Raw genomic sequence first — 25485 nt, 5'->3', positions numbered from 1 at the left:
TATATTTTTTTTCTTTCATCTAATTGGATGAAACAGAAATCTAAGTTTATCGTAAATAGTAATAGAAAACATTTTACAATAATTTTTAAGGACTTGAATATCCAGTAAAATAAATATCCAGGAGTACTATGGAGAACTATCCAGGAGTACTCTGCAGACATAGTGAAGGCTTGCTTCACTCCTGCTGCTCTTTTACATATGAAAACTGAACATGACTCACCAATCTCCAGCAGGCCGGCCATCATCTGTGATTCTCTCAGATCTCTTCTACGCCGACCCTGGGCAGATTCTGTAGAACACGCAAGTTCCTTGGTTAACTGCTACTGATTAATGTCAATGTTTCATTGAGGGATGTTGATGTCTTGTAAACTTTAGTCAGAACAGAATTTTCAGAAACAGAAATGTTCTGTTTCATCCCATTCATTCACTCATTTAGCTACGTCATACTACTGAAGCCAACATGAAGCCATTACAATTAAATGATTGGCCTGATCTACCGACTCACTTCAATAGAACTTGTTGGACGCCTACCTAAGTTTAAGCAGAGGTCAATCTTAACAGCTTTGACTTTAATTGACAATTCACTGCACTACACAAAACTGAGCAGAACTGCTTGGCTCTTTAACATTGATTTGAGTGCCCTCACTAAGCGGTACTGACTGAGCATAGCCTTAGGCGGGGATCACATTAGCCAGCGGCAAGCGGTAGGTTTCCTTTTCTTCTCTATGGTTCGGCAGTGGAACGGTGGCAACGCTGGCGTAACGCTAGCGCTGAACAAGCTGAGCGTTGAACTTGGTTCAACTTTCAAAGCGCAACGCGAGCGTATTCAATTGACAAACCGTTTGTGTTGCTTAGGAACGAGATAAAACTTATTATGGTCTGAGCGTTGTGTTACGTTTGCCGCTGGCTGATGTGATCCCCGCCTTACTGATGGGTGTCCGTAGCAAGACTGCGAGCGGTCACTGGCTCACCAGTGAGTCTGGTGGGGAGACTTCCTCCCACTGCATTCCTGGCGGTGAGCTCTAGAGTGGTGAGCACCACTCCGGTCACGTCACAGGTGAGGGCGGTCGTGGCGCACACCTCCACACGCTCGCCATCGCTCACCCCGGTGACTGTGTAGTCTTCGGCAAACACGGCCGCGTCCCAGCTCAGCGTGGCAGACGAGTCATCACCACGGGCTTGGAAACCCTCGGGAGCACATGGAGCTGAGAGAGAGGGAGGAGGATGGGGGGGGGGGGGGGGGGGGGGGGGTTAGACAACCAGAGAAATTGTGAAATTAAGTCCAGGTCTAGGACCTGGTCCAAATAAACCAACCGAAGGATGACTTCTTGAGCACACTGCATGCATCATCAACCTTGAATTTCCCCTTGAGGATCAATAAAGTATCTATCTATCTATCTATCATCACCATTATAACGGTTTATAAGGGTCACTCAAGTTTATGATGCCTGTTCTGATACCTGTAGTTCCAGTGATGGCTTCTGAAGGATCACTCGTTCCGGCAGCATTCCGGGTGAGAACTTGGATGTTGTAGCTCGTTCCGCAGGGAAGGGGGAACTCAAAGAAGGTGTGATCCGTCCAGTAGGAGGAGACCTCTATGGCTGCCAGTGGGTCGTCCTGGATAAGGCCGCTGAGCAGCACCAGATACTCCACTTCGGGACATTCCACTGCACTCCAGGACACCAGGACCAGCTCCATCACGCCCAGACGACGCACCCTCACCTGGATGTTGGCAGGGGGGCAGGGCACTGCAGCAAGGAGAGGGATAAAAGGGACAAGCGTGCCAGAGTTGTGTGAGTTGAGGCTCAATAGGCAGATGAAAGGTTTTATGTTGGGGCTTTTTAGTCTTAAATAGACAAGACAGGGAAGACAAGGAAGATAGGAAGTGAATGGGAGATGGGGGATGGGTTCAGGAAATGATGCGCTCCCTAGTGGTATAAGACACCAATGCTACCACTGGGCTACAGCTACCCCCACCAGATGAAAATATTATACACCTTCTGCTAAAGTGGATCTCTGTCTGGTCCCATTGCAGAAACCGCTCTTGTGATTTTTGCTTTGCTTACCTGCTCCCTGTTTTTCTGGAGGGCTGAAGGAGCTGTTGCACACGCCATCTGACGCCTGGACACTGAAGTTGTAGAAGGAGCCACAGTCTAAGCCCTGGATGGAGCAGGAGGTGCCCATGGTGTGGCAGTACAGCATGTCCCCATCGTCCGTCTCTGCACAGCCCACGTAGGCCACCGCTCCCTCACTGGCGTCCCAGGACAGAATAGCGGAGCTGGTCTCACACTGCACGTCCACGGTTACATTCTCTGGCTCACAAGGCACTGAGGACACACACACACACACACACACACATTTGAAAGTTCACTATGATATAGAAAATAGAACTGAGAAACTCATTTCGTGCATAGCACAACAGTTCAAAATAACGCTCGATGGTGTTTTAAGCCCCCAACGTCGACTTCAAGGCAGCGCAGCGACCATCGACTTCATGGCACCTAACCCTAACGTTAACCCTAACCCTTGCCTAACCCTAGTGCCTTCCATGCAGCGCTGCCTGGAAGACGACGTTGGGGGCTTAAAACACCAAGTGCCTCAAATAACATACACCCAAGTACACACACACACACACACACACACACAGACACAGACACAAACCTAAACTTTGGTTTTGTTGTACCTGACTGGAAGGTGAGTGGTGCGCTGGGAGGGCTGGTGCAGTTGGCGCCACTAGCGGTGACAGTGGCGGTGTAGGACTGTCCGCAGTGCAAGTCAGACAGGGTGCAGTTGCTCACACTGGAAGTGCAAGTGCGCACGTCGCCGTCTCCACCTACGGCCGTTAGCGAATAGGAGTGTGCCACGCGGGAGGGGGTCCAGGACACCACCACCACATCCTGCTCACACGCCTCCTGGGCGGACAGGCCAGTTGGTGCACATGGGGCTGCAAAACAAAGGTCAAAGGTCATATGAAGGGCTAGATACTGGACAAAACAAAATCCTTTCACTAGAGCTTCAAACCATTTGTGTCTGTATATGGATTGTGTGTGTGTGTGTGTGTGTGTGTGTGTGTGTGTGTGTGTGTGTGTGTGTGTGGTGGTGGTGGGGGGCAAACCTGTGTGGATCTTCCTGGGTGGACTCCTTAGGCTGGAGCATTTGTCTGATGAGGTGGAGATGATGACGGTGTACTGCATGCCGCAGCGGGCTCCGTGCAGCTGGCAGGAAGTGGACGTGCTGTTGCACATCAGCAGGCTCTTGTCGTGGCCCTCAGCCGTGGCCAGGTAGAACGCCATGCCCTCGGTCATCTCCCAGCGTACATCGATCACGTTGCTATGACATTCCGTCTCCGTGGAGATTTCTGTCAGGGGGCATGGGGCTGCACACAAAGAGGAGGGAGGTGTTGACTTGACTAAATGAACGTGTGTGTGTGTGTGTGTGTGTGTGTGTGTGCACTGGTACACCTAGAGTATTTGTTTCTGTCCTCTCTGCCTTAGCTACCTTAGATACCGTGTTTCATAATACACATTGTTTGAGACTTGATTTATCTATACCAAAGTCAAGTTTGCCATTGATTAATGCTTAATTTTCCACTGTCTGCTTGCATACACTTTGTGTTTGTGTGTGAGTGTGTGTGCATTCATGTGTAGGCTACGTCTGTTTGCATGTACTGTATATGTGTGTTTGTGTGTGTGCTTTTGAGGGCATGCGCTGCTAAGTGTGTCATTGTAGACCTACCTGTCTCTATCTGGAAGGTTGTGCTGGCTGTGCTGCTGCAGTATTCGTTGGTGGCGGTGACGCTAAACGTGTACAGAGCCCCGCAGTCCAGATCGGGAACACCACAGGTGTCATCATCACTGGTGCAGGAGGAGTTGGCTCCGCCCTCTCGCACAGCCAATGCTGTGTAAGACTCCGCCCCCAAGGCACTGTCCCAGCCCACCCAGACTGAGTTGCTGACACAGTCGAGACTGCCATGGAAAGACTGAGGTATACATGGAGCTACACACACACACAGACACACACACACACACACACACACACACAGACACACACACACACACACACACACACACACATATTATAAACATAATGCACATTGGTTTTCTCTACCTGATACGTCCTAATAGCCACTAGGGTCAGAATATTGACCAGACACAGATAAAATTGACAGTGTCACACACACTGTACACCTGTGCTCACACAGACATACCTGTGGACACCTGGACCGTCTCACTGTCTTCGCTCGTGCAGCCGTCTCTCACGGCTGTCACAGTAACAGCGTAGCTGTGTCCACAGGGCAGGCCGCTGATGGAGCAGCTGGTGTCCATGGAGTCACAGGACAGGGACGGCCCACTGTTGGGTGTCGCAGTAACGTGGAAGGACTCCGCGTCGGGATTGGCTTCCCAGGTGACCAATATGGAACCGTCCTCACACTGCGAGTGGACAGATACGTTCTGTGGAGGACAAGGGGCTGGGCAAGAGAATAGAGAGAGAGATCAGAGTTCTATTTATGTGTGTATTGTGTGTGTGTGTGCGTGTGTGTGTGCGTGTGTGTGTGTGTGTGTGTGTGTGTGTGTGTGTATTTATCACACACCTGTCTTCACTTGTGTGTCAACTCTCTCCTGGCTGTTGCACTCTCTGTTCTGGGCAAACACTGACACTATGTACGTCTGACCACAGTGCAGGTCCTGGAGGTCGCAGTGGGTCAGGCTGGCGTTGCAGCTGACCTGGTGCCCATCTGTGGCAATGCCCTCTGCCTGGTAGCCCATTGCACCGCTGGCACGCTCCCACGTCACTGCAGCAGTGTTTGACTCACACAGCAACGACGCCTGCAAGTTAGTGGGCTCGCAAGGAACTAAGGGGAGGAGAGAGAGAAAGGAACTATGAGATGAGAACTATGGGAACTTTTGACAAGCAAACAAGATCACTGAAAGCCATGACGTTTAGCTCTTTCATGTTTAGGTCTTTCATAAGCATGCATTTGAAGTTTGATGATTTACATGTGTATATCACACAGTGCTACTCTACTCTAGGCCATAAGAAGGGTGTGTGTCCAATGATGATGTGGCTCAGAGTGAGAGGCATTGTGGTTACTGTACAGTAGTTCTTACCTGACTGCAGCGTGAGGTATGTGTCAGGGCTGCTGCACTGGCTGTCCTGTGCACTCACAGTCAGGTTGTAGCGCTGACCGCAGTGCAAGAGGCTGGGTAAGCGGCAGCTGGTGTCGTTGCTATGACACTGGATGCGATGGCCGTCGGGGCCTGCCGCTTGCACCCTGTACGAGGACAGGTCCTCGCCCTGTTGCCATGACACTATGCCTCCCCCACTGAAGCACTCCACATGGGCACTGACGTTCTGAGGCTGGCATGGCACTGAGGGAGCACAGCACAGAGGGAGACCATGAGTACTGCGGACTGGGTGGGGGCTTCACTCTGATAGCGGTGATGTACCCAAGTGATGTTGGATAGTTGATCATGTTTAAAGGTGCTCTAAGCGATGTCACTGCGTTTTTTAGGCTAAAACATTTTATGTCACTTACTGCAAACATCACCTAACCAACCGCTAGCTGTCGGTGTCCTGAATACACTGTAAAAAAAAAAACGCGATCTCTGTGGACAGCACAGGCTCCAAAAACGGCAACAAAAACAACCTGGGCAAACCTAGCCCATAATAACATAACAAACTGCGCATTTAGGAGAGTTTCAATTGTAGAGCCTGGCCCAGGCACCGGTTTTGCATTCTTCAGTTCCTGTATAATGGAAGTCAATGGGAGGTTCCCACTAAGATATGAATATTAATGTGTGTGTTTGCAGGTGTGTGTGTGTGTGTGTGTGTGTGTGTGTGTCTGTCTGTCTGTCTGTTTCTGTCTGAACATCTCAGTTTTTGAATATGTACATGTGTGTTGTGTGTGTGTGAATATGCCCATGTGTGTTGTGTGTGTGTGTGAATATGCCCATGTGTGTTGTGTGTGTGTGTGTGTGTGTTTGTGTGTGTGTGTTTGTGTGTGTGTGTGTGTGTGTGTGTGTGAATATGTACATGTACATGAACATATTTCTCACCTGTATCCATTTGTATGCTGGAGCTGTATGGACTGGAGCAGGTGCTGTCAGTTGCCAACACACTGATGCTGTAGGTGAGTCCACACAGCAGATCGCTGAACACACACGTCGTGGTGCTGCTGTTGCACACAGAGGCGTAGCCGGCGGCGCCCTCGGCCATGGCCGTGTAAGAGGTGGCTTCGTTACTGGGCTCCCATGACACGGACACTGCCCCGGACTCACAGTCCACATTCCCCTCCAGACGCTCCGGAACACAGGGCACTAGGAGGACAAGGCAGAAACATCACACACACACATACGTACACACACACATATGCACACACATACACACACACACGCACACACACAGGCACACACACAGGCACATGCACATGCATGCACGCACGCACACACACGCACACACACATACATACACACACACACACATGCACAAGCATATTATACATGCACACATAAACACAAATGCACAAATACACACACAGAACATGAGAACATATACAAAATATGCATATTCATATATACATATACATAAACATGACTGTATTATTAATGCATATACATAAACATGACTGTATTATAAATATATGCAATACACACACAAACAGACCTGATTGGAGTAATGAGATGTCGCTCTCTGACACATTGCACTCGTTGCCAATGGCGACCACGCTGATGTTGTACGTATAGCCACACATGAGGTCGGGCACAACACACTCCAGATCCGTTGTGTTACATCCTGTCACATGACCCTCCCAACCAATGGCCTTTACCATGTATGACTCCGCCCCACCACTGGCCCCCCACTCAACTAAGGCCGTGTTACTATCGCAATCCAGTGATGAGACGACAGCCATAGGTGGGCAGGGGACTGAGAGAGAGAAAGGGAGAAAGATAGACAGAGGGAAAGAGACAGTGGAAATGAGTAAAAAAGGCCAGAACTGTGTGGTCAGAGTAATTAGATTTCACTACATGTATGTAAGTGTAACAGGTTAGACCTTATACTTACTGTATGTATGAATCACATTATTGCACAATAGATCAAGGTTATCTAGTTACAGTTTCAATCTATTCAATTTATTACACACTGGTATTGAGGGTCTCTGGTAGCCCCTCCTCTCCCCCTTGGTCTTGACCCCCCTGTCTCCCCCCTTCCTCTTTCATGTCTAATATCTTTATGGGGAGAGGTAGATTGACTGATTGCAGCCTCATAAGCAATCTTATAAATATTTCTATTAAATATTGTCATCCATAAGATTGCTTCACTTTATATTGTTTGTATTCAGTTTATGTATATCATTTGTGAGTTAGTTTTTGTGAATTTACTTTTTAAATGCATTGTTCACATGTATACCTCCGTCTAGCCACAAGCCAAAAATAGCCCTGCAGCGATGTACAGTAGTTTAGCTAGGTAGCTGGTGTAGTGCCGATGAGTAGTTCAGGTAGACACAGACACTCTCGTGCGCACACACCTCCCCTCAGTACGGAGCCAGCCTGTCATGGTGGAGGACCACACACCACGCTCCAGGTCTTTTACGGATGCGATATGTCACCTCCCCAACTCTCTCTGTCGGTCCTGCAGTTGGTGTGCATACTCAAGCCCTGCAGGGACATCTGGAGCATCAGGGGGTAGGCCCATGAGGAGTGAGGGTGGGGTCCGCAGCTCTCTACCAAGCATCAATAGCGCTGGAGTACAACTTGTGGACTCTTGGACTGCAGTGCGGCTTGCCATGAGGACCAGAGGAATCTGCAGGTCCCAATCTCTCTGATCCTGCTGCACACACAAGGCTAGCTGTTCGGCAAGGGTGCGGTTGTACCTCTCGACAAGGCCGTCACTTTGAGGGTGGAGAGCAGTGGTTCGAGTCTTCCGAATGCCCATCCGCTGACAAAAATCTGCAAAGGTACGGGACTCAAAGTTCCGCCCTTGATCCGTATGGAGTTCTGCAGGCACTCCGAACCGAGCAAACATGCCTCCAAGGAGCACCTCAGCTGTATTACACGCGTCTTGATTGGACACAGCGTACGCCTCTGGCCACTTGGTGAAATAATTCACAGCCACGATGATGTAACGGTTTCCCGGGGGTGTCAATGGTAAGGGCCCCATCACATCCACAGCTATACGGTCCATCGGATAGCCTACCCTCCTCTGCTGAAGTGGAGCATGGGAACGGTCCATCGGATAGCCTACCCTCCTCTGCTGAAGTGGAGCATGGGATAGCCTACCCTCCTCTGCTGAAGTGGAGCATGGGAACGGTCCTCGGGTCCCTTACGGGCAGTGCATGCGTCACACCGGCAGCAGTAGGACTCTACATCCCTCCTGCACGTGCTCCAATAGAACTGTTGCCGCACACGCTTCAGTGTCTTTTTCACCCCAAAGTGACCCACTCCAGGTTGCCCATGCATAGCTGTGAGGACCAATCCGCAGCTAAACTTCGGGACAACAGTCTGCCATTTAGGTAAACCTGTTGCAGGCTCCACCCAGCGTCTCTTCAGCACCCAGTCATGTAGGGCCAACCCATCCCGCATGGACCACAGGCCCCTCACTGTGAGTCCATGAGCAGCTACATCTTCCCAGGATGGGCGCTGTCCAGCCTCCACCCAGCTGATCACAACCTGGAGCTCTGGATCTTTACGTTGTTCGGTGGCCCAGGACATGTTGGAGGCCGGTAGTATGGCTCGGCACTAAATGGCTAGCAGTTCGTCCTCGAACATGTCAGGCAACGTGCCCTCAGCACTGCCAGGTAGACGACTGCACTGTGGACATGCAGCTGAACAGCTCCTCCTGGACAGCCCATCAGCATTCTGGTGGTTTTCTCCCTTCCGGTGCTGAATCTCAAACTGAAACTCCTGTAGCTGTTCTATCCAACGGGCGACCTGACCCTCTGGCTCACGGAAAGAGAGGAGCCAACGCAGGGAGGCATGGTCAGTCCGGACCACGAAAGGAAGGCCACACAGGTAATGCTTGAAATGACGAACAGCTTCGACAGCAGCTAACAGTTCTCTCGGGTCACACAGTAGTTGCGTTCAGCGCTGTTGAAGGACCGACTGTAATACTCAATGACCCTCTCCCCATCTGCTGTCACCTGGGATAGGACGGCCCCGAAGCCTACATTGCTGGCGTCCGTGTCCAGGATGAAAGGGAGCTTCGGGTCTGGCGCCACAAGGATTGGTGCACTACAAAGAGCCAGCTTCAGATTGTCAAAGACACCTTTCTTTGGGAATTCCCTGCAGCACACGCTCCATCAGTCGCTCGAATGTTGCGGGAGCATTACAAAGCCCAAATGGCATGGTGTTAAACTGCCACAACCCTGTCCCCGTAGTGAACGCTGTCTTTTGTCTGGCATCAGCAGCGAGGGGCACCTGCCAGTAACCAGACCGGAGGTCCAACGACGAGAACCACTTCGACCCACCCACCTGATCTAGGGACTCGTCAATCCGGGGTAGTGGATATGAGTACTTAACAGTCACCTCGTTGAGCCGCCGAAAGTCGATAAAAAACCGCCAGCTGCCATCTTTTTTTGGGACCAATACAACTGGAGAAGCCCAGGGGCTGTCAGAGGGCTCGATGACTCCAGCAGCCTTCATTTCCTCCAGACACTGCTCTGCAGCCAGCTGTCGAGAATGGGGCAAGCGATGTGCACGTTGAGGGATAGGGGTTGCATCACCAGTGTCAATGCTGTGTTGAATCAACACACAAATCAGCACACAAAAAATTAATTTCTTGGATATTTTAATATACAGAGATGGTACCACACTTGGCTCTAACTTGTATAGGAAGAGTACAGACAGAAACTCGATTCTACACGGACAGTCTTTCCACCCGACTGCTCTTAAGAGGGCCCTTCCGATATCTCAATTTAGTCGTATTCGCCGCATCTGTAGCACTGATGAGGACTATCTGACACAAGCTGCGGAGTTGGAGAAGCGGTTTGCACAGAGACAATACAAATTAGACTGGATCGAAGACGCACGTAGTCGTTTTGATTCTGTTTCTCAAGCAGAATGTCTTCAACGCACCAGAATACAAAAAACAAGATCTCAAGTAAACTGTATTGTGCAATATTCCCCCATTGGAAAAGAGATTCAATCCATCATCAATAGGTACTGGCATATAATTGAATCTGATCCAGGATTAAAAGTTTTCACTTCTGCCCCGCGGGTAGTTTTCAAAAGACCCATCCCATCTTCCACCAGTAACTCCAACCAACTTCTTACAAGCAGCGCCCCCCGGGAATTATAGATGTGGCCGATGTACACAATGTAATTTCACACAGAAAACTGTTTCAGCCATCCTCATACAGGGAAGTCTTTTGCTATTAAAGACATTATCACTTGTACTACACGGAATGTCATCTACATGCTCAAATGTTCGTGTGGTCTTGCCTATATTGGCAAGACCACTCGGCCATTGAAAATCAGAATATCTGAATACAGATCCAACATAAGAAATCATGACTTGACTCCAAAAGCCCTGTAGCAGTTCATTTCACCCTCAACTCCCACAATCTGTCCACACTTCGCTACTGGGGGATCGAAGTAGTCAAATCACCCACCAGAGGGGGTGAAATCAATACGCAACTACTAAAGAGGGAGGCCTTCTGGATTTATACGCTTGACACTCTATCCCCCAAAGGAATGAATGAGGAATTTGATCTGCGACCTTTTTTGTAGACTCAATTAGGCCTAATATTTATCAGAGGCTCTCTGTACTTTATTGTTTGTATGTCACTGATTGGGTCTAACTGTATCAGATCATTGCTCTCTCAAGCTAGGCCATGTTACTGTGATTTCCTAAGCTACATGTAGGTCACATTACTGTGGTGTATAAGCTGTGGCCTGTTTGCTTGTTTCTTGCTCTTCTGGGCTTTGTATTTCATCATTACTCTGTTAAGATAGGCCATGTTACTGTGACTTCTTAAGCTAGGTCATGTTACTGTGATATAAGCTGTGGCTCTTTTGCTTAATTTTGCTTAATTTTGCTTAACTGTGCCTGTATTTGATCACCACTTTAAGATTGCCTGTGGCACTATGTATAGTACACAGTATTATCATGTGACTTTGTCTTGCACTTGCACTTTAATGGATACTTTGCACTTTAATGGACACTTTGCACTTTAAGATAATAACCTGTAACAGGTGTTCTGTCAGGTGACTTCGATTGGTGTATGTATATATGTGCCTTGTCTTTTTGCTGTTTTCATGTCTGAAGAAGGGTATTCAGCCCGAAACGTCACATGTGGTGATTAAAATCTTTTAAAACGGAGTTCTCAGTGTGCGGACTAACGTCATTTTTTGATTTCTGAAGTATTCTGGTCCAGCACCTGTTTGAATCTGGATGTGCGCGTTCTTCTTTTTTGTACTTATTGGATCATAAACGGCCACAGCAATGAAGAAGAGTGTTTGATAATGACTGACTGACTCTATTATTGTGTTACATGCTCCAAATGTAAAGCACTTTGAGCTGCATTCTGTGTACGAAAGGTGCTATACAAATAAAGCTTATTATTATTATTATTATTATTATTATTATTATTACCTGATGGTGTGTCCACGCTGAGACTGGCTCTACCGCTGCACTGGACATCAGATGCCACCACGGTGAATGAGTAGACCTGACCGCAAGCCAGCCCAGCCAGCTCACAGTTGGTGTAGTTGGTGCTGCAGCTACTGTTGTGCCCATTGGCAGACTGTGCCAGGGCTGAGTAGGCCTGTGCCCCCTCAGCGTAGGCCCATTCCAGCAGCGCTGAGTGTGTGAAGCAGTCAAGAATCGTCGCTGTGATCTCAGGGGCACAGGGCACTGGAAGACACACACAAATACACACACACACACACACACAAACATCAGTATAAAAGAGATATAATTAAAACTATAACTTATTCAGTTGCAATATCGTATTTTTTGTCAGACAAGGTCAGAACCTCCTTTTCTTTCCTATCCATCCTGTTTTTCATTTGCCACTTAATTAGTTTTGGTGCCCACTGCATTAAACTAAGGCCCTTCTTAACTGCATAATACAAAGTAAATGTTGAACTTATGAGTCTCAGGGAGACAGGAATCCCGGTTCCCCGTAAGCATTGCTCCTTACCTGTCTGAAACTCAGCGGCCTGACTGGGCAGGCTGGTGCAGTTGTCCCCGACGGACACCACCTGTACTTGGTAGGGGACGCCGCAGGTGAGGTTCTCCAGGGCACAATGGGGCTCGGAGCTCTCACAGATGGAGGCCTCTCCGCGGATGCTTTGGGCAAAGGCACGGTACAGCACAGCGCCCTGGGTGGAGCTCCAGGAGACCATTGCATCGCCATTCCCACAGTCCATCTCCACAGACACGTTTAGAGGCACACAGGGAACTGAGACAGGAGGAAGCAGTTTATTAACAATCAGTGGGACCATGCACGCATGCATTTACACAATATTTCTCTGTAAATACTTCTTTACAAAACAGGCTTCTACATCATGTTAAACATGTGGGATTGTTACATTATTCTTATCCAGAGTTAGCCTGGCGGGCCATCCTATATCATTGAAATGTATAGTCTGGCATCGAACCATTCACCTCGCTTAATCCAAGGGGCGGGCAGAGAATTGTCTTTCAAACTGCCTAGGCATGCAATAGGCCAGCGCTACGACCATATCCATATCCGGTCGGCAAAACGGCAAATACATCCTTCTTCGAAAGGAATGACTTTAGTGCATTGTGTTGCTCAACTTTCAAAGAAAAGCACAAGTCCAACTTCTCCAAAGTTGACGCCAACGCCGATTCAAACAACCGCTCTTCGTTCGCCATAGCCACCTTCCTTGTTGTTCACTGTCGCAGGACTGTCGTTATCCTGTTAAGCCCGCCTTAAGACTCTCTAACAAAATAGAGCGCTGTGATTGAATAACTTCCACGGTGTTAGCCAATAGAAATCCCTATGGTTTGATACTAGACGTACAGGCTGAGCAAATTAATTTGCCGCCGCTAGGGTGCGTCTAGATTTCTAGGCTAATCCAGAGTGACTTCAAGTGAACTAACTACACAGACAGTCCCCCTGGAGCAACTGTGAGTTTTTGAACATTCTAACATAAGATTCTGTTTCGCAACAATAGAGTATCGAAGCCATGATGTAACTGCGAAACAGAATCTTATGTTCACAGCCAAACAAACAAATAAACAAACAAATCAATCTACCATTAGAAATCACCATAGTGGTGGCTTTCTTAATAAGCTTCTAGCTAGCTGACGTCAACATTACCTTCACAAAACATAAACTGATCATGGAACAATCTATATCTACAATCCAATTCTGATGGTTTAGTAGAAGAAGGCTACAGGATAATTTTGTTACACTGCTTTATTGAAGTGCATTTACAAGCGGTTGTGTCTTATCTAGTATTATCCATCTAGCTATCTGGTATTAGCCATCTAGCTAGCTGACTTACTTTACCTTCATATTTAATTGTTCATGGAACAATTTAATCCTTGTAAACTTGTAGATAGCTCTGATAACGTTAATTTCTTCATAAGACATCGTTAACCGGAAGTGAGTATACGACTTATCGATATTCAAAATGGCGGCGTGAAATAGGCGAATCTATTTCAATAATTTTACGTTTCTAAGACGTTAGTATATTTTTTTTACACTGTAGGAATCACATACTACAACATATATTCATACCAACACGAATAGCATGACTTATGCTTATAGTTCTATTCCAACGTTGATTTCTACCCAACGTATAGTAAAAAGAAAAGACAAATTTAAAACTAGAAACCTAACAAATATTCTTTCCATACCTCAGCATATTCCTCAAAAGCCAGAGGCATTTTCAGCTAACATGGGTTTACTAAATATAGGTGCACTTACTACCAAAACCTTTGCAATCAATGATTTTATTAGTGAAAAAAAATTGGATTTTCTGTTTCTTGTTGAAACCTGGCTGACTTCAGACAGCGAAGCTGTTCTTGTTGAGACTTGTCCCCCAAATTATAATTTCTTCCACTCAATTAGACAAGGCAAACGAGGTGGTGGAATTGCCTCCATTCTCTCAAACAAATATAGTTGCACACGAGTCAACTTTGGCGAATTCGCTTCCTTTGAGTATATTGCCCTCACTCTGAAGGCTGACCCAGCTGTACTTCTATTAACCTTATACCGCCCTCCTAAACTATGGACTGGCTTTCTCGACCAGTTTTCTGAACTTATGTCGCTCATCATCACTAGCTATGATCGGATAATTGTAAATGGCGACTTCAATATTCATGTCAATAAGACAACTGATGCTAAAGCCAGTAAGTTCCTTAATGTGTTGGACAGTTTAGAGCTAAAGCAGCATGTTACAGGACCCACCCACAACCTTGGCAACACCCTCGATCTAGTCATTTCCAGAGGGATAGAAGTCACAGACTTATCAGTAAATGATATAAATATGTCTGATCATCATTGTGTATCTTTTAATATTGTACTACATACTCCAAAAATTCATCCCGAAATTGCAATCAAATCGCGACTCTTGGACATTAGAGCAGAACAGCAGTTCATAGCTCTTATAGACTCCATAAATTTAGATATTTTACATCATCCCATTGATCAAATGGTAGAGGCTCTCAATCGTGAATTAGGCGCTCTGCTTGACAGAGTGGCACCCTTAAAGACTAAAAAAAGGCCCTGTAGCAAACTGACACCTTGGATGAACGAAAATATCCATGATCTAAAAAGATCATGTAGGAAAGCTGAGAGAACATGGAGAAAAACTAAGTTACAGGTTCACCGTGCCATTCTAAAAGAAAAAATTGCAAATTATAATAGAGCTATTCGGAATGAGAGGAGGAACCACTTCTCTAAGGTAATTGCTGAAAACAGTGGAAACTCTAGGGTGTTGTTCTCTACCATTGATAGGCTATTGCATCAAACACCTTTTGATACACTCAGTCAGGCATCCTCTCTAAGATGCGAAGAATTTGCAGACTTCTTCAAAAACAAAGTCATTTCTATAAGGGAGGCTATTGGTAACACAAGTAATATGTTTGATAGTACACCCAAAAACAGCCCCCCAAAATTAAGGTCCTTTAGCACTATTACTCAATCTGAGCTTGGTAAAATTATAACTCAAACCGGCTCCTCAACATGTGTTTTAGATCCAATCCCTACTACATTCCTCAAAAAAGTATATGATGGCTTAGCTCCCTTTTTTCTCAAGGTAATAAATACCTCATTAGAAACAGGTATATTTCCAACTGCTTTTAAAACCGCTGTTGTGAAACCTTTACTTAAAAAGTCAAATCTTGACCATACCAATCTGAGCAACTACAGGCCTATATCAAATCTATCGTTTTTGAGCAAAGTACTTGAAAAAGTTGTTTGTAATCAGTTAAATACCTTCCTCAACGAAAACAGTATCCTTGAAAAATTCCAATCAGGTTTTAGATCAAATCACAGCACAGAAACGGCTCTAGTAAAAATAGTCAATGATCTCAGACTAGCTACCGACTCAAACAAAGTCTCAATCCTTATTCTTCTGGATTTGAGTGCGGCATTTGACACCATTGATCATAGCATCCTAATTCACCGCCTTGCGAAGTGGGTGGGTCTCTCTGATAATGCTCTAAACTGGTTTCAAACCTACATTACTGGCAGAGATTTTTATATCAGTCTAGGAGATCATGTATCTGAAAAACATGACTTGCCTTTTGGTGTGGCCCAGGGGAGCTGCCTTGGTCCCCTGCTATTTTCTCTATATATGCTTCCATTGGGAAACGTCATAAGTCAACATAATGTAAACTTCCACAGCTACGCAGATGATACCCAATTGTATCTTTCTGTTGAGCCAACTAACCCAGATGGCCTTTGCTCCCTCACTGCATGCCTAACCTCCATTAATCAGTGGATGAGCAAAAACTTTTTGAAACTAAATGATGACAAAACAGAGGTACTTCTGGTTGGACCAAAACTAAAGCGAGATATTATTCTTAGTAATCTGGGGAACTTGGCACACCAGGTCAAACCAAAAGTAACAAGCCTCGGTGTCATCTTAGATGCAGAGTTAAGTTTTAAGCCCCATATCAGTAAAGTTACTCAGACAGCCTATTTCCACTTGAGAAACATTGCCAAAGTGCGGCCCTTTTTAACTCAACAAGATGCAGAAAAACTAATTCACGCCTTTATCACTAGCAGGTTAGACTACTGCAATGCACTTTTCACTGGTCTTCCCAAAAAACATCTAAAGAAATTGGCACTCATACAGAACTCTGCGGCTAGACTTTTAACTAAGACTAAGAAGAGAGAACACATCACCCCTGTGTTGGCTGAACTGCACTGGCTCCCTATTTCCTATAGAATTGATTTTAAGGTTATGTTAATTACTTACAAAGCTCTGAATGGCATAGCACCTTCATATATCTCTGAGCTTTTAATATCTTATCAACCACAAAGGAAACTTAGATCATCCAATTCTAATCTTTTAATCGTACCCAAAGTGCTCCACAAACAAAGTGGAGAAGCTGCGTTTATCCATTATGCCCCCAAACTATGGAACACCCTGCCTCTGTACATCAAGCAGGCGAGTTCAGTAAATATTTTTAAAAAAGATCTGAAAACATACCTGTACAGGAAAGCCTTTAGTTAACTCATCTTATCCTGTAGACTACATTTTCAGATTATTCTACATCTGCTACTATTGGAGGGCGCAGCCAGCCAGAAGCAGATGGGCTCCCCCTATTAAGTCAGGTTCTGCTCAAGGTTTCTTCCTGGAATATGGGAGTTTTTCCTTGCCACAGTTGCCATATGGCGTGCTTGTGGGGGGTAAGAGGGTTAAGGCTGCCAGTCTTATGACGTCATTTTCTATATTTTTGATATGTTGCTGAGCATATCATAAACAGCAAAGAAAAGTGATTGATAATGACTGACTGACTACTATTGTGTTACATGCTTCAAATGTAAAGCACTTTGAGCTGCATTCTGTGTATGAAAGGTGCTATACAAATAAAGCTTTATTATTATTATTTATTATTAACACGATCAAATTCGTGACTACAGAGTTTTATTTTAGCATGGGTTTCCTCCGTAAAAGCGACTTGCATGTAACTTCACAGCATGCGGTTAAAATCCTTAAATTCACGGACGTGTTTTGGCTTTATTTTTTTGGCAAAAAACTACGCTCTTAACAGCCACCAGTCTTTGAGAAGACGTGAAATATCCGTTGGAGTTTTGTTTCTTTCTATTACACCTGCCAGGGAATCCGTGTTATGTGGCTAAGCTGCTGCCTAGCAGGTTAAACACGTTTAAATGGATATATTTATTTTTATTTTCTATAAATGATGCCACATGTCTACCTCCAATGCTATTTATGCCACTTCGAAAGTTTGTTTAGATCCAGTAATTTTGCCGTCATGGAAACGCTACGTCAGACTTTGGCACTTTATTCAAGGTTCTAAAACTCTAAGTTGAATTCAATGAACCCAGATATTCTTTAGAACGTTCATTTTCCAACATTCCGGTAAGGGAGCCTTGCTCAGGGCCACAATGGTGGGATGAAGCTCACAGCCTTCAGGTGTTCTATTTGGACTACTACATTACCACACCACAACTCATACTTCATGTACACACACACACACATGTGTGCGTGCGTGTGTGTATGTGTGTGTGTATGCCCACCAGCATTGAGGTGGCGGACTGCGCTGGGCATGGAGTTGCACTGGCGGTTGGCGGCGGTGACGGTGACAGTGTAGGACTCTCCGCAGAGCAGCTTGGACAGGCCACAGCTGGTGCTGGACGACAGGCAGCTCCCGGCGATGCCGTCAGGCCCCTCCATCACGGCCGTGTAGTACTCGGCACCCACACCCTCTGCCCACGAAACCACGGCGATGTTGGACACACAGTCCATGAAGCTGGTGACCATGGTCGGAGGGCAGGGTTCTGAGGGACATATGTACAACCGTGCACACACACACACATACACACACACACGCACACACACATACACACAACTCACACAAACACACACACACACAACTCACACACACACACACACACACACACACACACACACACAAACAAACAAACACAAACACACATTTAGATATTTCATAATTTGGGGAGATGCATGAGTGCCACCTTAGCAAGCCAACTTAGATGAGAGAGATGAGAATATGTCTTTGAGGTAAGGTTATCTGCGTGTTTCTACATGAACATGCCGTTTCTACATGAACACACTTCAGCCGTGCCTACTGGTCGGGGTCCGGCAACCCTCCAGTTACAGGTCCGAAGTGCTAACCAGTAGGCCACAGCTGCCCACCTGTGTGTGTGTGTGTGTGTGTGTGTGTGTGTGTGTGTGTGTGTGTGTTTGTGTGTGTGTGTGTGTGTGTTGATGAGTGCGTGTGTGTGTACCCGTTTGCAGCTGTGCTGGCATGCTGGGTCGGCTGGTGCAGTTGGGGCCGACTGCGCTGACTGTGAGGTAATACTCCTGCCCGCAGTGGAACTCTGAGATGGAAGCCCTGGTGTTGTTGGTGGACAGTGCCACCGTGTGGCCATCAGCTGCCTCTGCGTTCACCACATAGGTCTCTGCTGTTTCACTGGGATCCCAGGTGAGGGAGCCCACCCTCAAACTGCAGTCCAGCTGTGCCATCAGGCCCTGGGGGATACATGGAGCTGCACAACGGAGGTCAGGGTCAGCCAATGCCACAGGCCACTATGGATATATATATATATATATATATATATATATATATATATATATAATATTGTAGTACATCTGTAATGATGGGTATAGTTTTATTGTTTTTTTTCTCACCCATATGGATGGTGGTGCTGTCGCTTGGCTGGCTAGTGCATGTCTCGTCATTGGCAACGACCTGGACCACATAACTTTCTCCACAGTGCAAGTCATCCCAGCTGCAGGTGCTGCCGTTGCTGTGGCACGTGTGTGTGTGGCCATCCAGGCCCACGGCGATGGCGGTGTAAAAGTCCGACCCGTCGCTCTCTGTCCAACTGACCGAGCCCAGGCTATCCTCACACTCGACATATGTCTCGATGTGTCGTGGCACACATGGCGCTGAGGGACAGAGCACACCATTACACACACGCACACACACACACACACACACTCACACGCACACACACTCACACACACACACCAGTGTTGTATAAAGTACTAGATGAAGCAACATTTCAGCTCTTACTATCCTGTAGTTTTTATTAGTACCATGGTTCAACAAATGTGTAAAGGTTATATAATAATTCACTTCAACTAAGAAGTTAACAAAAAATATTCCACTATTCCACAAGTTAACAAAAACAGAAAGAAAGAAAGAAAGAAAGCCTTTGAAATGTAGCCTATCCCACGCTTCCACAAAGAGGCATATTGAACTAATGTTTAGGCTACATGTTTTTTGCATGGGTAGGCTATATTGTTGTTTGGTGATTTAGCCTACTCCTTTACTACACCCTCTTCTGAGCAAACAAGGCATATAGGTTTATCATGTAGGGTAATTGCTTTTTCTTACATTAAATAACTTTAATTTATCCTCTCTACTTGTCCCTGTAGTCATGGCCTCATCACTAATTTCGGGCTCATCATTTTCAGTGGTCGACTGGTTGATCTGCTGCTCAGTCTTTCTACCATCCATCCTTCCTGGCGCTTGTGTCTACTGTAGGGCCGGCTCGGCTATCCGTATCTGAGAAAACTTTTTGGAAAAGACGGGCTATATGGACCTGTGATGAAGGACTTGGGGTTGGGGTGATATTGAAATGTGGCTTATTAGCGCCCCCTGTGTTCAATGTTAGTAGTTAGTGAGATTTTGATGTGATAGTAGCCATTACTGATGGATCTGATGGTAGGGTAGGGATGATAAGTGCATCCACCCTGTATATATATCATCCATTGCCATCCATCCCCTATCATACCTTGTGTGCGTTCATAAACCAGTAAGTGAATTTCTGTTATGTATATTTTTTGGTTTCAGTCTATATGTATATGTAAATGTTAAAGCAACACCAAAGAGTTTTTTATACCTTAAAATAATGTTTCCAAAGTCGTTTCAGTGGTTTATCAACTCGTAACAGGGTGAACGGCAATTCTGCATTCGCTTCGCGGCACTCTATCGGCTATAACCGCACTATGTAAGTTTGCCAGATCGGGTAGCGGATCTGTAGTTCGATGGAATGAGACATAAGAAACTACAAATTTGACTTGCATCTGATGTCGCAATACATCGTACTTTTATAAGTCAAGCAAAATATTCTACCTTGTCTGTGGACATCATTATTTGCAAAGCCGGTGCTGGATAAACAAATAGTGTGCGTGCGACAGAGGGAAAGTTCTTTGGTGTTGCTTTAAGAGGTTCATGATGCTACATGTGCCTTAACTGTTAGTAGTACTAGCTATATGTTATTATGTTAGTACTGGTAATTACGTGTATATTTGAATATTATGTAAGACGTGGTTAGTTCTGTTTCTTTCTAGAACCACACAAACGCATATTCAACAATTCTGGAATAATAAAATTCCTTGAAACCAATATCTTTGCATTCTTGCCAATTCCCCACAGTGGTCACACTTCCCAACCATTCAGAAATTAGTCCCTCATTACAGGACCCAACCAAATCTTTTTGGGACGGGAGAACTCCCTCACGTAGGCTACAACCCATGCAGAGGCATTGCATTGGTGTCATGCACAGAATGCGGAACGTGTCCTACTTTAAGAAAAGATAGGCTAACGTGACAAATGTCAATATTTTTTTCCTCGACCGGCCCAAAAGTGAAGCGGCCCACCGGGAATTCTCCCGATTTTCCACCCCGGGCCTGATTCAGTCTAACTCTTCTTGGACTAAAGACAAGTCCTGCGATGCTAAATAGCCTTTCACAGGCCGCTGAGGCAGGTAGCGGAGTGTTCAGCTTCACAGAAAGCTGCCAATGTACAGAAACATTCCTTGCAAATACGGCCACGGGTGTATGTTGTTATCTTCACCACTACCCTGTTCACCGAGTTCACCACTATCGTTGGGGTGGTCGTCTATGATAACGGGAGGTCTTAGGTATGCTCAGACCCCAAGTACGCCATGCACTAGACCAGTTACAGTTTGCATACCAGGAGAAAGTGGGTGTGGACAATGCCATCACTTATCTTCTACACAGGACACATTCTCACCTAGACAAGGGGAAAAGTGCTGTGAGAATCATGTTCTTTGATTTCTCAAGTGCTTTTAACACCATCCAACCCCTCAGACTGGGAGACAAGCTCTTGCAGATGGGTGTGGACGCTCACCTGGTAACCTGGAGTACAGACTACCTGACCGAGCGACCACAGTTCGTCAGACTGAATAACTGTCTCTCTGACACTGTGATCAGCAGCACCGGAGCGCCACAGGGAACTGTGCTCTCTCCAGTCCTGTTTACCCTGTACACATCTGACTTCTGCTACAACACCGAGTCATGCCACATGCAGAAGTTTTCTGACGATACTGCAATTGTGTATCAGGGACGAGCAAGAGGAGAAGTACAGGAGCCTGGAGGAGCACTTTGTGCAATGGTGCAAACTCAATCACCTTCAACTCAACACTTCAAAGACCAAGGAGATGGTGGTGGATTTTTCGCAGGTCTAAGCCCGCTCTGCTACCAGTCTCCATTGATGGGGTCAATGTGGAGGTGGTAAGCACCTACAAGTATCTGGGTCTCCACCTGGACAATAAACTGGACTGGTCAGCCAACACTGACGCACAAGAAAGGGCAGAGCAGGCTGTACTTCCTGAGGAGGCTGCGGCCCTTCAATGTGTGCAGCAGGCTCCTCAGGATGTTCTACCAGTCTGTTGTGGCCAGCGTCCTCTTCTATGCAGTGGTATGCTGGGGAGGAAGCACAAAGAAGAAGGATGCTGGGCGACTTGACAGGCTGGTAAGGAAGGCTGGCTCTGTAGTGGGAGCTGAACTGGAGTGCATCACTTCAATATCTGACAAAAGGACCCTGATCAACATCTTGGACAAACTGATCAACATCTTGGACAATGAATGCCATCCACTCTACAGCACTATTAAAAAAGCAAAAGAGCTTGAGCAGCTGGAGACTTCGCTCACTGCCATGCACAACTGAAAGGCTGAGGAAGTCATTTGTCCCCAGGGCCATTGAACTGTTTAATGCTTCACTAAAGGGAAGAGGAGAGATAGACTTCTCTGCTTAGTCTGTCTGCCTCTCCACCCTCTCCATGTTTGAGTACTGACTGCCCACTACTGCTTTACTACTGTTTTACTAATGTCCACAGCCTAATGTTTTTACTACTGTTTTCCTGCTACACTGTTTTTCATGCTATATTAGCACACATGATCAATGGCTTCTGCTACAATACTGAATGGCTGTAACCCTATTACCTCAACCTGTTCTTGCACTGACATAGTTTTTTATATAGTTTTTTATATTCCCTTGTCTACATTATACTTTACTCTCCTATTTGTCCATATTATTTATGCTGGTCTCTAGACCTTATTATTGCACTGTTACACTGTTGGACTAATGTTGGACTACTTTTTGCACCTTCACCATGACACTCACTCTCTTGAGCACCTTACCATGCACACATAACTAAAGGACTACTGTTGGACTACTTTTGCACCTTCACCATGACACTCACTCTCTTGAGCATCTCACCATGCACACAGAACTACAGGCCCTGTCACTACTGTACAAGTGTCTCATGCTTGATCACCCTCAAGCACACTGGATTTTTTACATTTAATTTATATAGTATTTTTAGTATTTAGTTTTGTTAGTTTGTCTTATCTCCTACTGTCTCTATTGTACAGTGGAGTTTGGTTATATGTTTATACCTATACTTATATTTACCATTTCTGCTGTAAGTGCATGTTGTGTGTGATGTCTGTATGCTACTGAGACCCCCTGAATTTCCCCTTGGGGATCAATAAAGTATCTATCTATCTATCTATCTATCTAACTAGGTCATCCAGTAGGTGCTCGTGCTTCCATAGATAGATAGATAGATAGATAGATAGATAGATAGATAGATAGATACTTTAATGATCCCCAGGGGAAATTCAAGAAACCATGGCGGTTTCAGTTGTGCGTCCTCCTCCTTTAGCAACAAACAAGCGCAACAAACAATCTAGGAGCAGTGATTTGCCAAACCTCCCTTATAGCAGTCGCACACATCTCTTCTAATTTTATGTTTTAGTAACGAGTAACGAAGATGCTTAGTGGAAATATAACGGAGTAAAAGTATACATTTTATCTAGGAAATGTAGTGGAGTAAAAGTGAAAGTTGACAAATTTAAATAGCGAAGTAAAGTACAGATACGTGAAATTTCTACTCAAGTACAGTAATGAAGTATTTGTGTATATATGATACATTACAACACTGACACACACACACACACACACATAGCAGTGCCTTGTGTAGAGTAATGAAAGAAAATGATGTCCAGCACGTACGATTTTTGACAGGAGAAGAGTAACTCGGTGGGCTGTCACATCTCTCGTCATGAGCCACCACGGTGAAGATGAAGGTCTGTCCGCAGGTGAGATCCGCATATAGTTCAGTGTCATTGGTCAAGAAAGTGTTGACATATCCCAGGTCCCCATTTGCAGTGACACTATAGGTTAATGCCCCTCTGGCAGCCATCCATGTCAGAGCCACTGTGTCATTGTCACATGACATTATCTCTGCGGTCACATGGTCAGGCTGGCAGGGCTCTGGACAGAAGAGAGGGAGGATGTGTTTAGGCGAATGAATGGCAAGCATTTCTGTATTGGTGAAAGCGATTTTGACACACAAGACAATTAATACACGGTAAATCGTTTTACATATGTGATTCATTTAATCAAAATTGAGAGAAGCACCATTGCAAAGCAATGGAAAAAGAAGAAAAGGAAGAAGCTCCAAAGACAAAAGCCGTGAGGTAGAGAGAGGGATAGAGAAAGAAGATGAGGAAGAGAAATAGAAAGCCTTTAGATCAGGGATGTAGTGGTAAAATAAGAGGTGGGTAAACTATGATTTCTGTGATGGTAAGGTGGACTGCGCCATGCGGTATTGGATTTTTATCAGTGGTATTACTGTAATTGGTTCCCAGAGTGTACATATTGTGAATAATACAATGTGAGTTTTGAATGTTAAAAGTTGCAATTGGTGAATCAACTCTTTTGAGAGGTGGATAAACTCTATTTCTAAAATTTCAGAGGTGGATAAACTGCGTATTACTTGCGTTTAGCCTCCACTACATCCCTGCTTTAGATGTCGTGAGACACTGGTTCTGTTTTACCTGTGACTATCTCCATAGCGCTGCTGGCAGAGCTGGTGCAGGTGCTGCCGTGGGCGGTTACGGTGAAGGTGTAGCTGCTGCCGCACTCCAGATCAGAGAACAGGCAGCTGGAGCCTGTGCTGTTGCAGTACACTTCTGGTCCTCCAGGACTCAAGGTGGTGCAAGCCACATACAGCTCCACGTCACCCTGCTGCTCCCAGGTCAGTATAGCAGCCTGGCTGCCACACTGCAGGTCCACATTCATGTGCTGGGGTGTGCAAGGCCCTGCCCAGTCAAGAAAAGCAGAGAGGAGGCTTTTGGTGTGTCTATATGAGCACTTCTTTAGACTCAAATAATATCCCAGAGCCTAACATTATGTCAAGGTTCCTAATTTCACCAGCCACCAAAAACTTTTCAAATCACTCACGTGTTTGGAATGTAATGTCTGTCGTCTGCGTGACGTGGCAGTTCTCGTTGATGGTGGTGAGGTTGAGTGTGTAGGTCTGTCCACACTCCAACTCGGTCATCTGGCAGTGGTTGTCCTCTGCCATGCATGCCGCTCGGTAACCGTCGTCACTGACGGCCTCCACTTCATAGGAGTCAGCTCCGTCGGGCCAGTCCCAGCTGATCTCCACAGTGTCATTCTCACAGTCAACCTCCGCTACCACACTGGTGAGGACGAGTGGACAGGGGGCTAGAAGAGGTGCCACAGAAGATGAGACCAAGAGGATGTAAGGAAGGGCATGAGTCACAAATGTGTTTAGTTTGTGTGATGTCTCTGATCTACTACAAAGGAGGTAACATAACAACAGTCACACAGTTAGCGCTACATGTGGCCACAGAGACGGCTCCATCTCTCAGCGCTACATGTGGAAACAGAGACGGCTCCATCTCCAACAGTGTATTAAATTGTAAGATAGGCAGGGGTTAAAGTGTGTGTGTGTCAGAAAATAATAAATATATTTTTTCATACCAACAATATAGCGTGATGATATTATTAAAATAAATACTGAGTTAATTTTTTGCGTGTACAGAAGTGACCAAGAAGCTATCAATTCTTGTTCAAAAAGTATTGCTTAACCACAATACTCAATATGTTGTCCAACAGAGAATAATTTTCCCACTTTCGACACTGGATTTTAGGGTTCCCCCACCTGCCAAATCCCACTTCACCCACTGAAGATAGGGTTACTGTAGCTAATCTTAGCTAACCTAGCTA

The 25485-nt window shown here is 45.9% G+C and overlaps 1 protein-coding gene across 1 annotated transcript in view; it reads right to left on the bottom strand.

Annotated features, from left to right (window-relative positions):
* Window positions 1-25485, bottom strand: part of LOC121678548 — a 52304-nt gene that overhangs the window by 1630 nt on the left and 25189 nt on the right. The window contains exons 37-56 of the mRNA XM_042058167.1: window positions 24694-24960; window positions 24288-24551; window positions 23461-23721; window positions 18819-19079; window positions 18416-18676; window positions 17684-17944; window positions 12140-12400; window positions 11590-11850; window positions 6664-6924; window positions 6057-6317; window positions 5109-5369; window positions 4592-4852; window positions 4208-4468; window positions 3736-3996; window positions 3116-3376; window positions 2684-2944; window positions 2067-2327; window positions 1461-1748; window positions 972-1205; window positions 221-289 (exon numbers count right to left, since the gene is read on the bottom strand). Of these exons, the coding sequence (XP_041914101.1) occupies window positions 221-289; window positions 972-1205; window positions 1461-1748; window positions 2067-2327; window positions 2684-2944; window positions 3116-3376; window positions 3736-3996; window positions 4208-4468; window positions 4592-4852; window positions 5109-5369; window positions 6057-6317; window positions 6664-6924; window positions 11590-11850; window positions 12140-12400; window positions 17684-17944; window positions 18416-18676; window positions 18819-19079; window positions 23461-23721; window positions 24288-24551; window positions 24694-24960 (5037 nt within the window). The remainder of the gene's footprint in view (window positions 1-220; window positions 290-971; window positions 1206-1460; window positions 1749-2066; window positions 2328-2683; window positions 2945-3115; window positions 3377-3735; window positions 3997-4207; window positions 4469-4591; window positions 4853-5108; window positions 5370-6056; window positions 6318-6663; window positions 6925-11589; window positions 11851-12139; window positions 12401-17683; window positions 17945-18415; window positions 18677-18818; window positions 19080-23460; window positions 23722-24287; window positions 24552-24693; window positions 24961-25485) is intronic.

Source organism: Alosa sapidissima, chromosome 12 (genome assembly GCF_018492685.1).
Source record: "Alosa sapidissima isolate fAloSap1 chromosome 12, fAloSap1.pri, whole genome shotgun sequence".
NCBI classification, from domain to species: domain Eukaryota; kingdom Metazoa; phylum Chordata; class Actinopteri; order Clupeiformes; family Clupeidae; genus Alosa; species Alosa sapidissima.
Note: the sequence above shows the minus strand (reverse complement) of the source record. Positions and strands in the feature narration are given on the sequence as shown.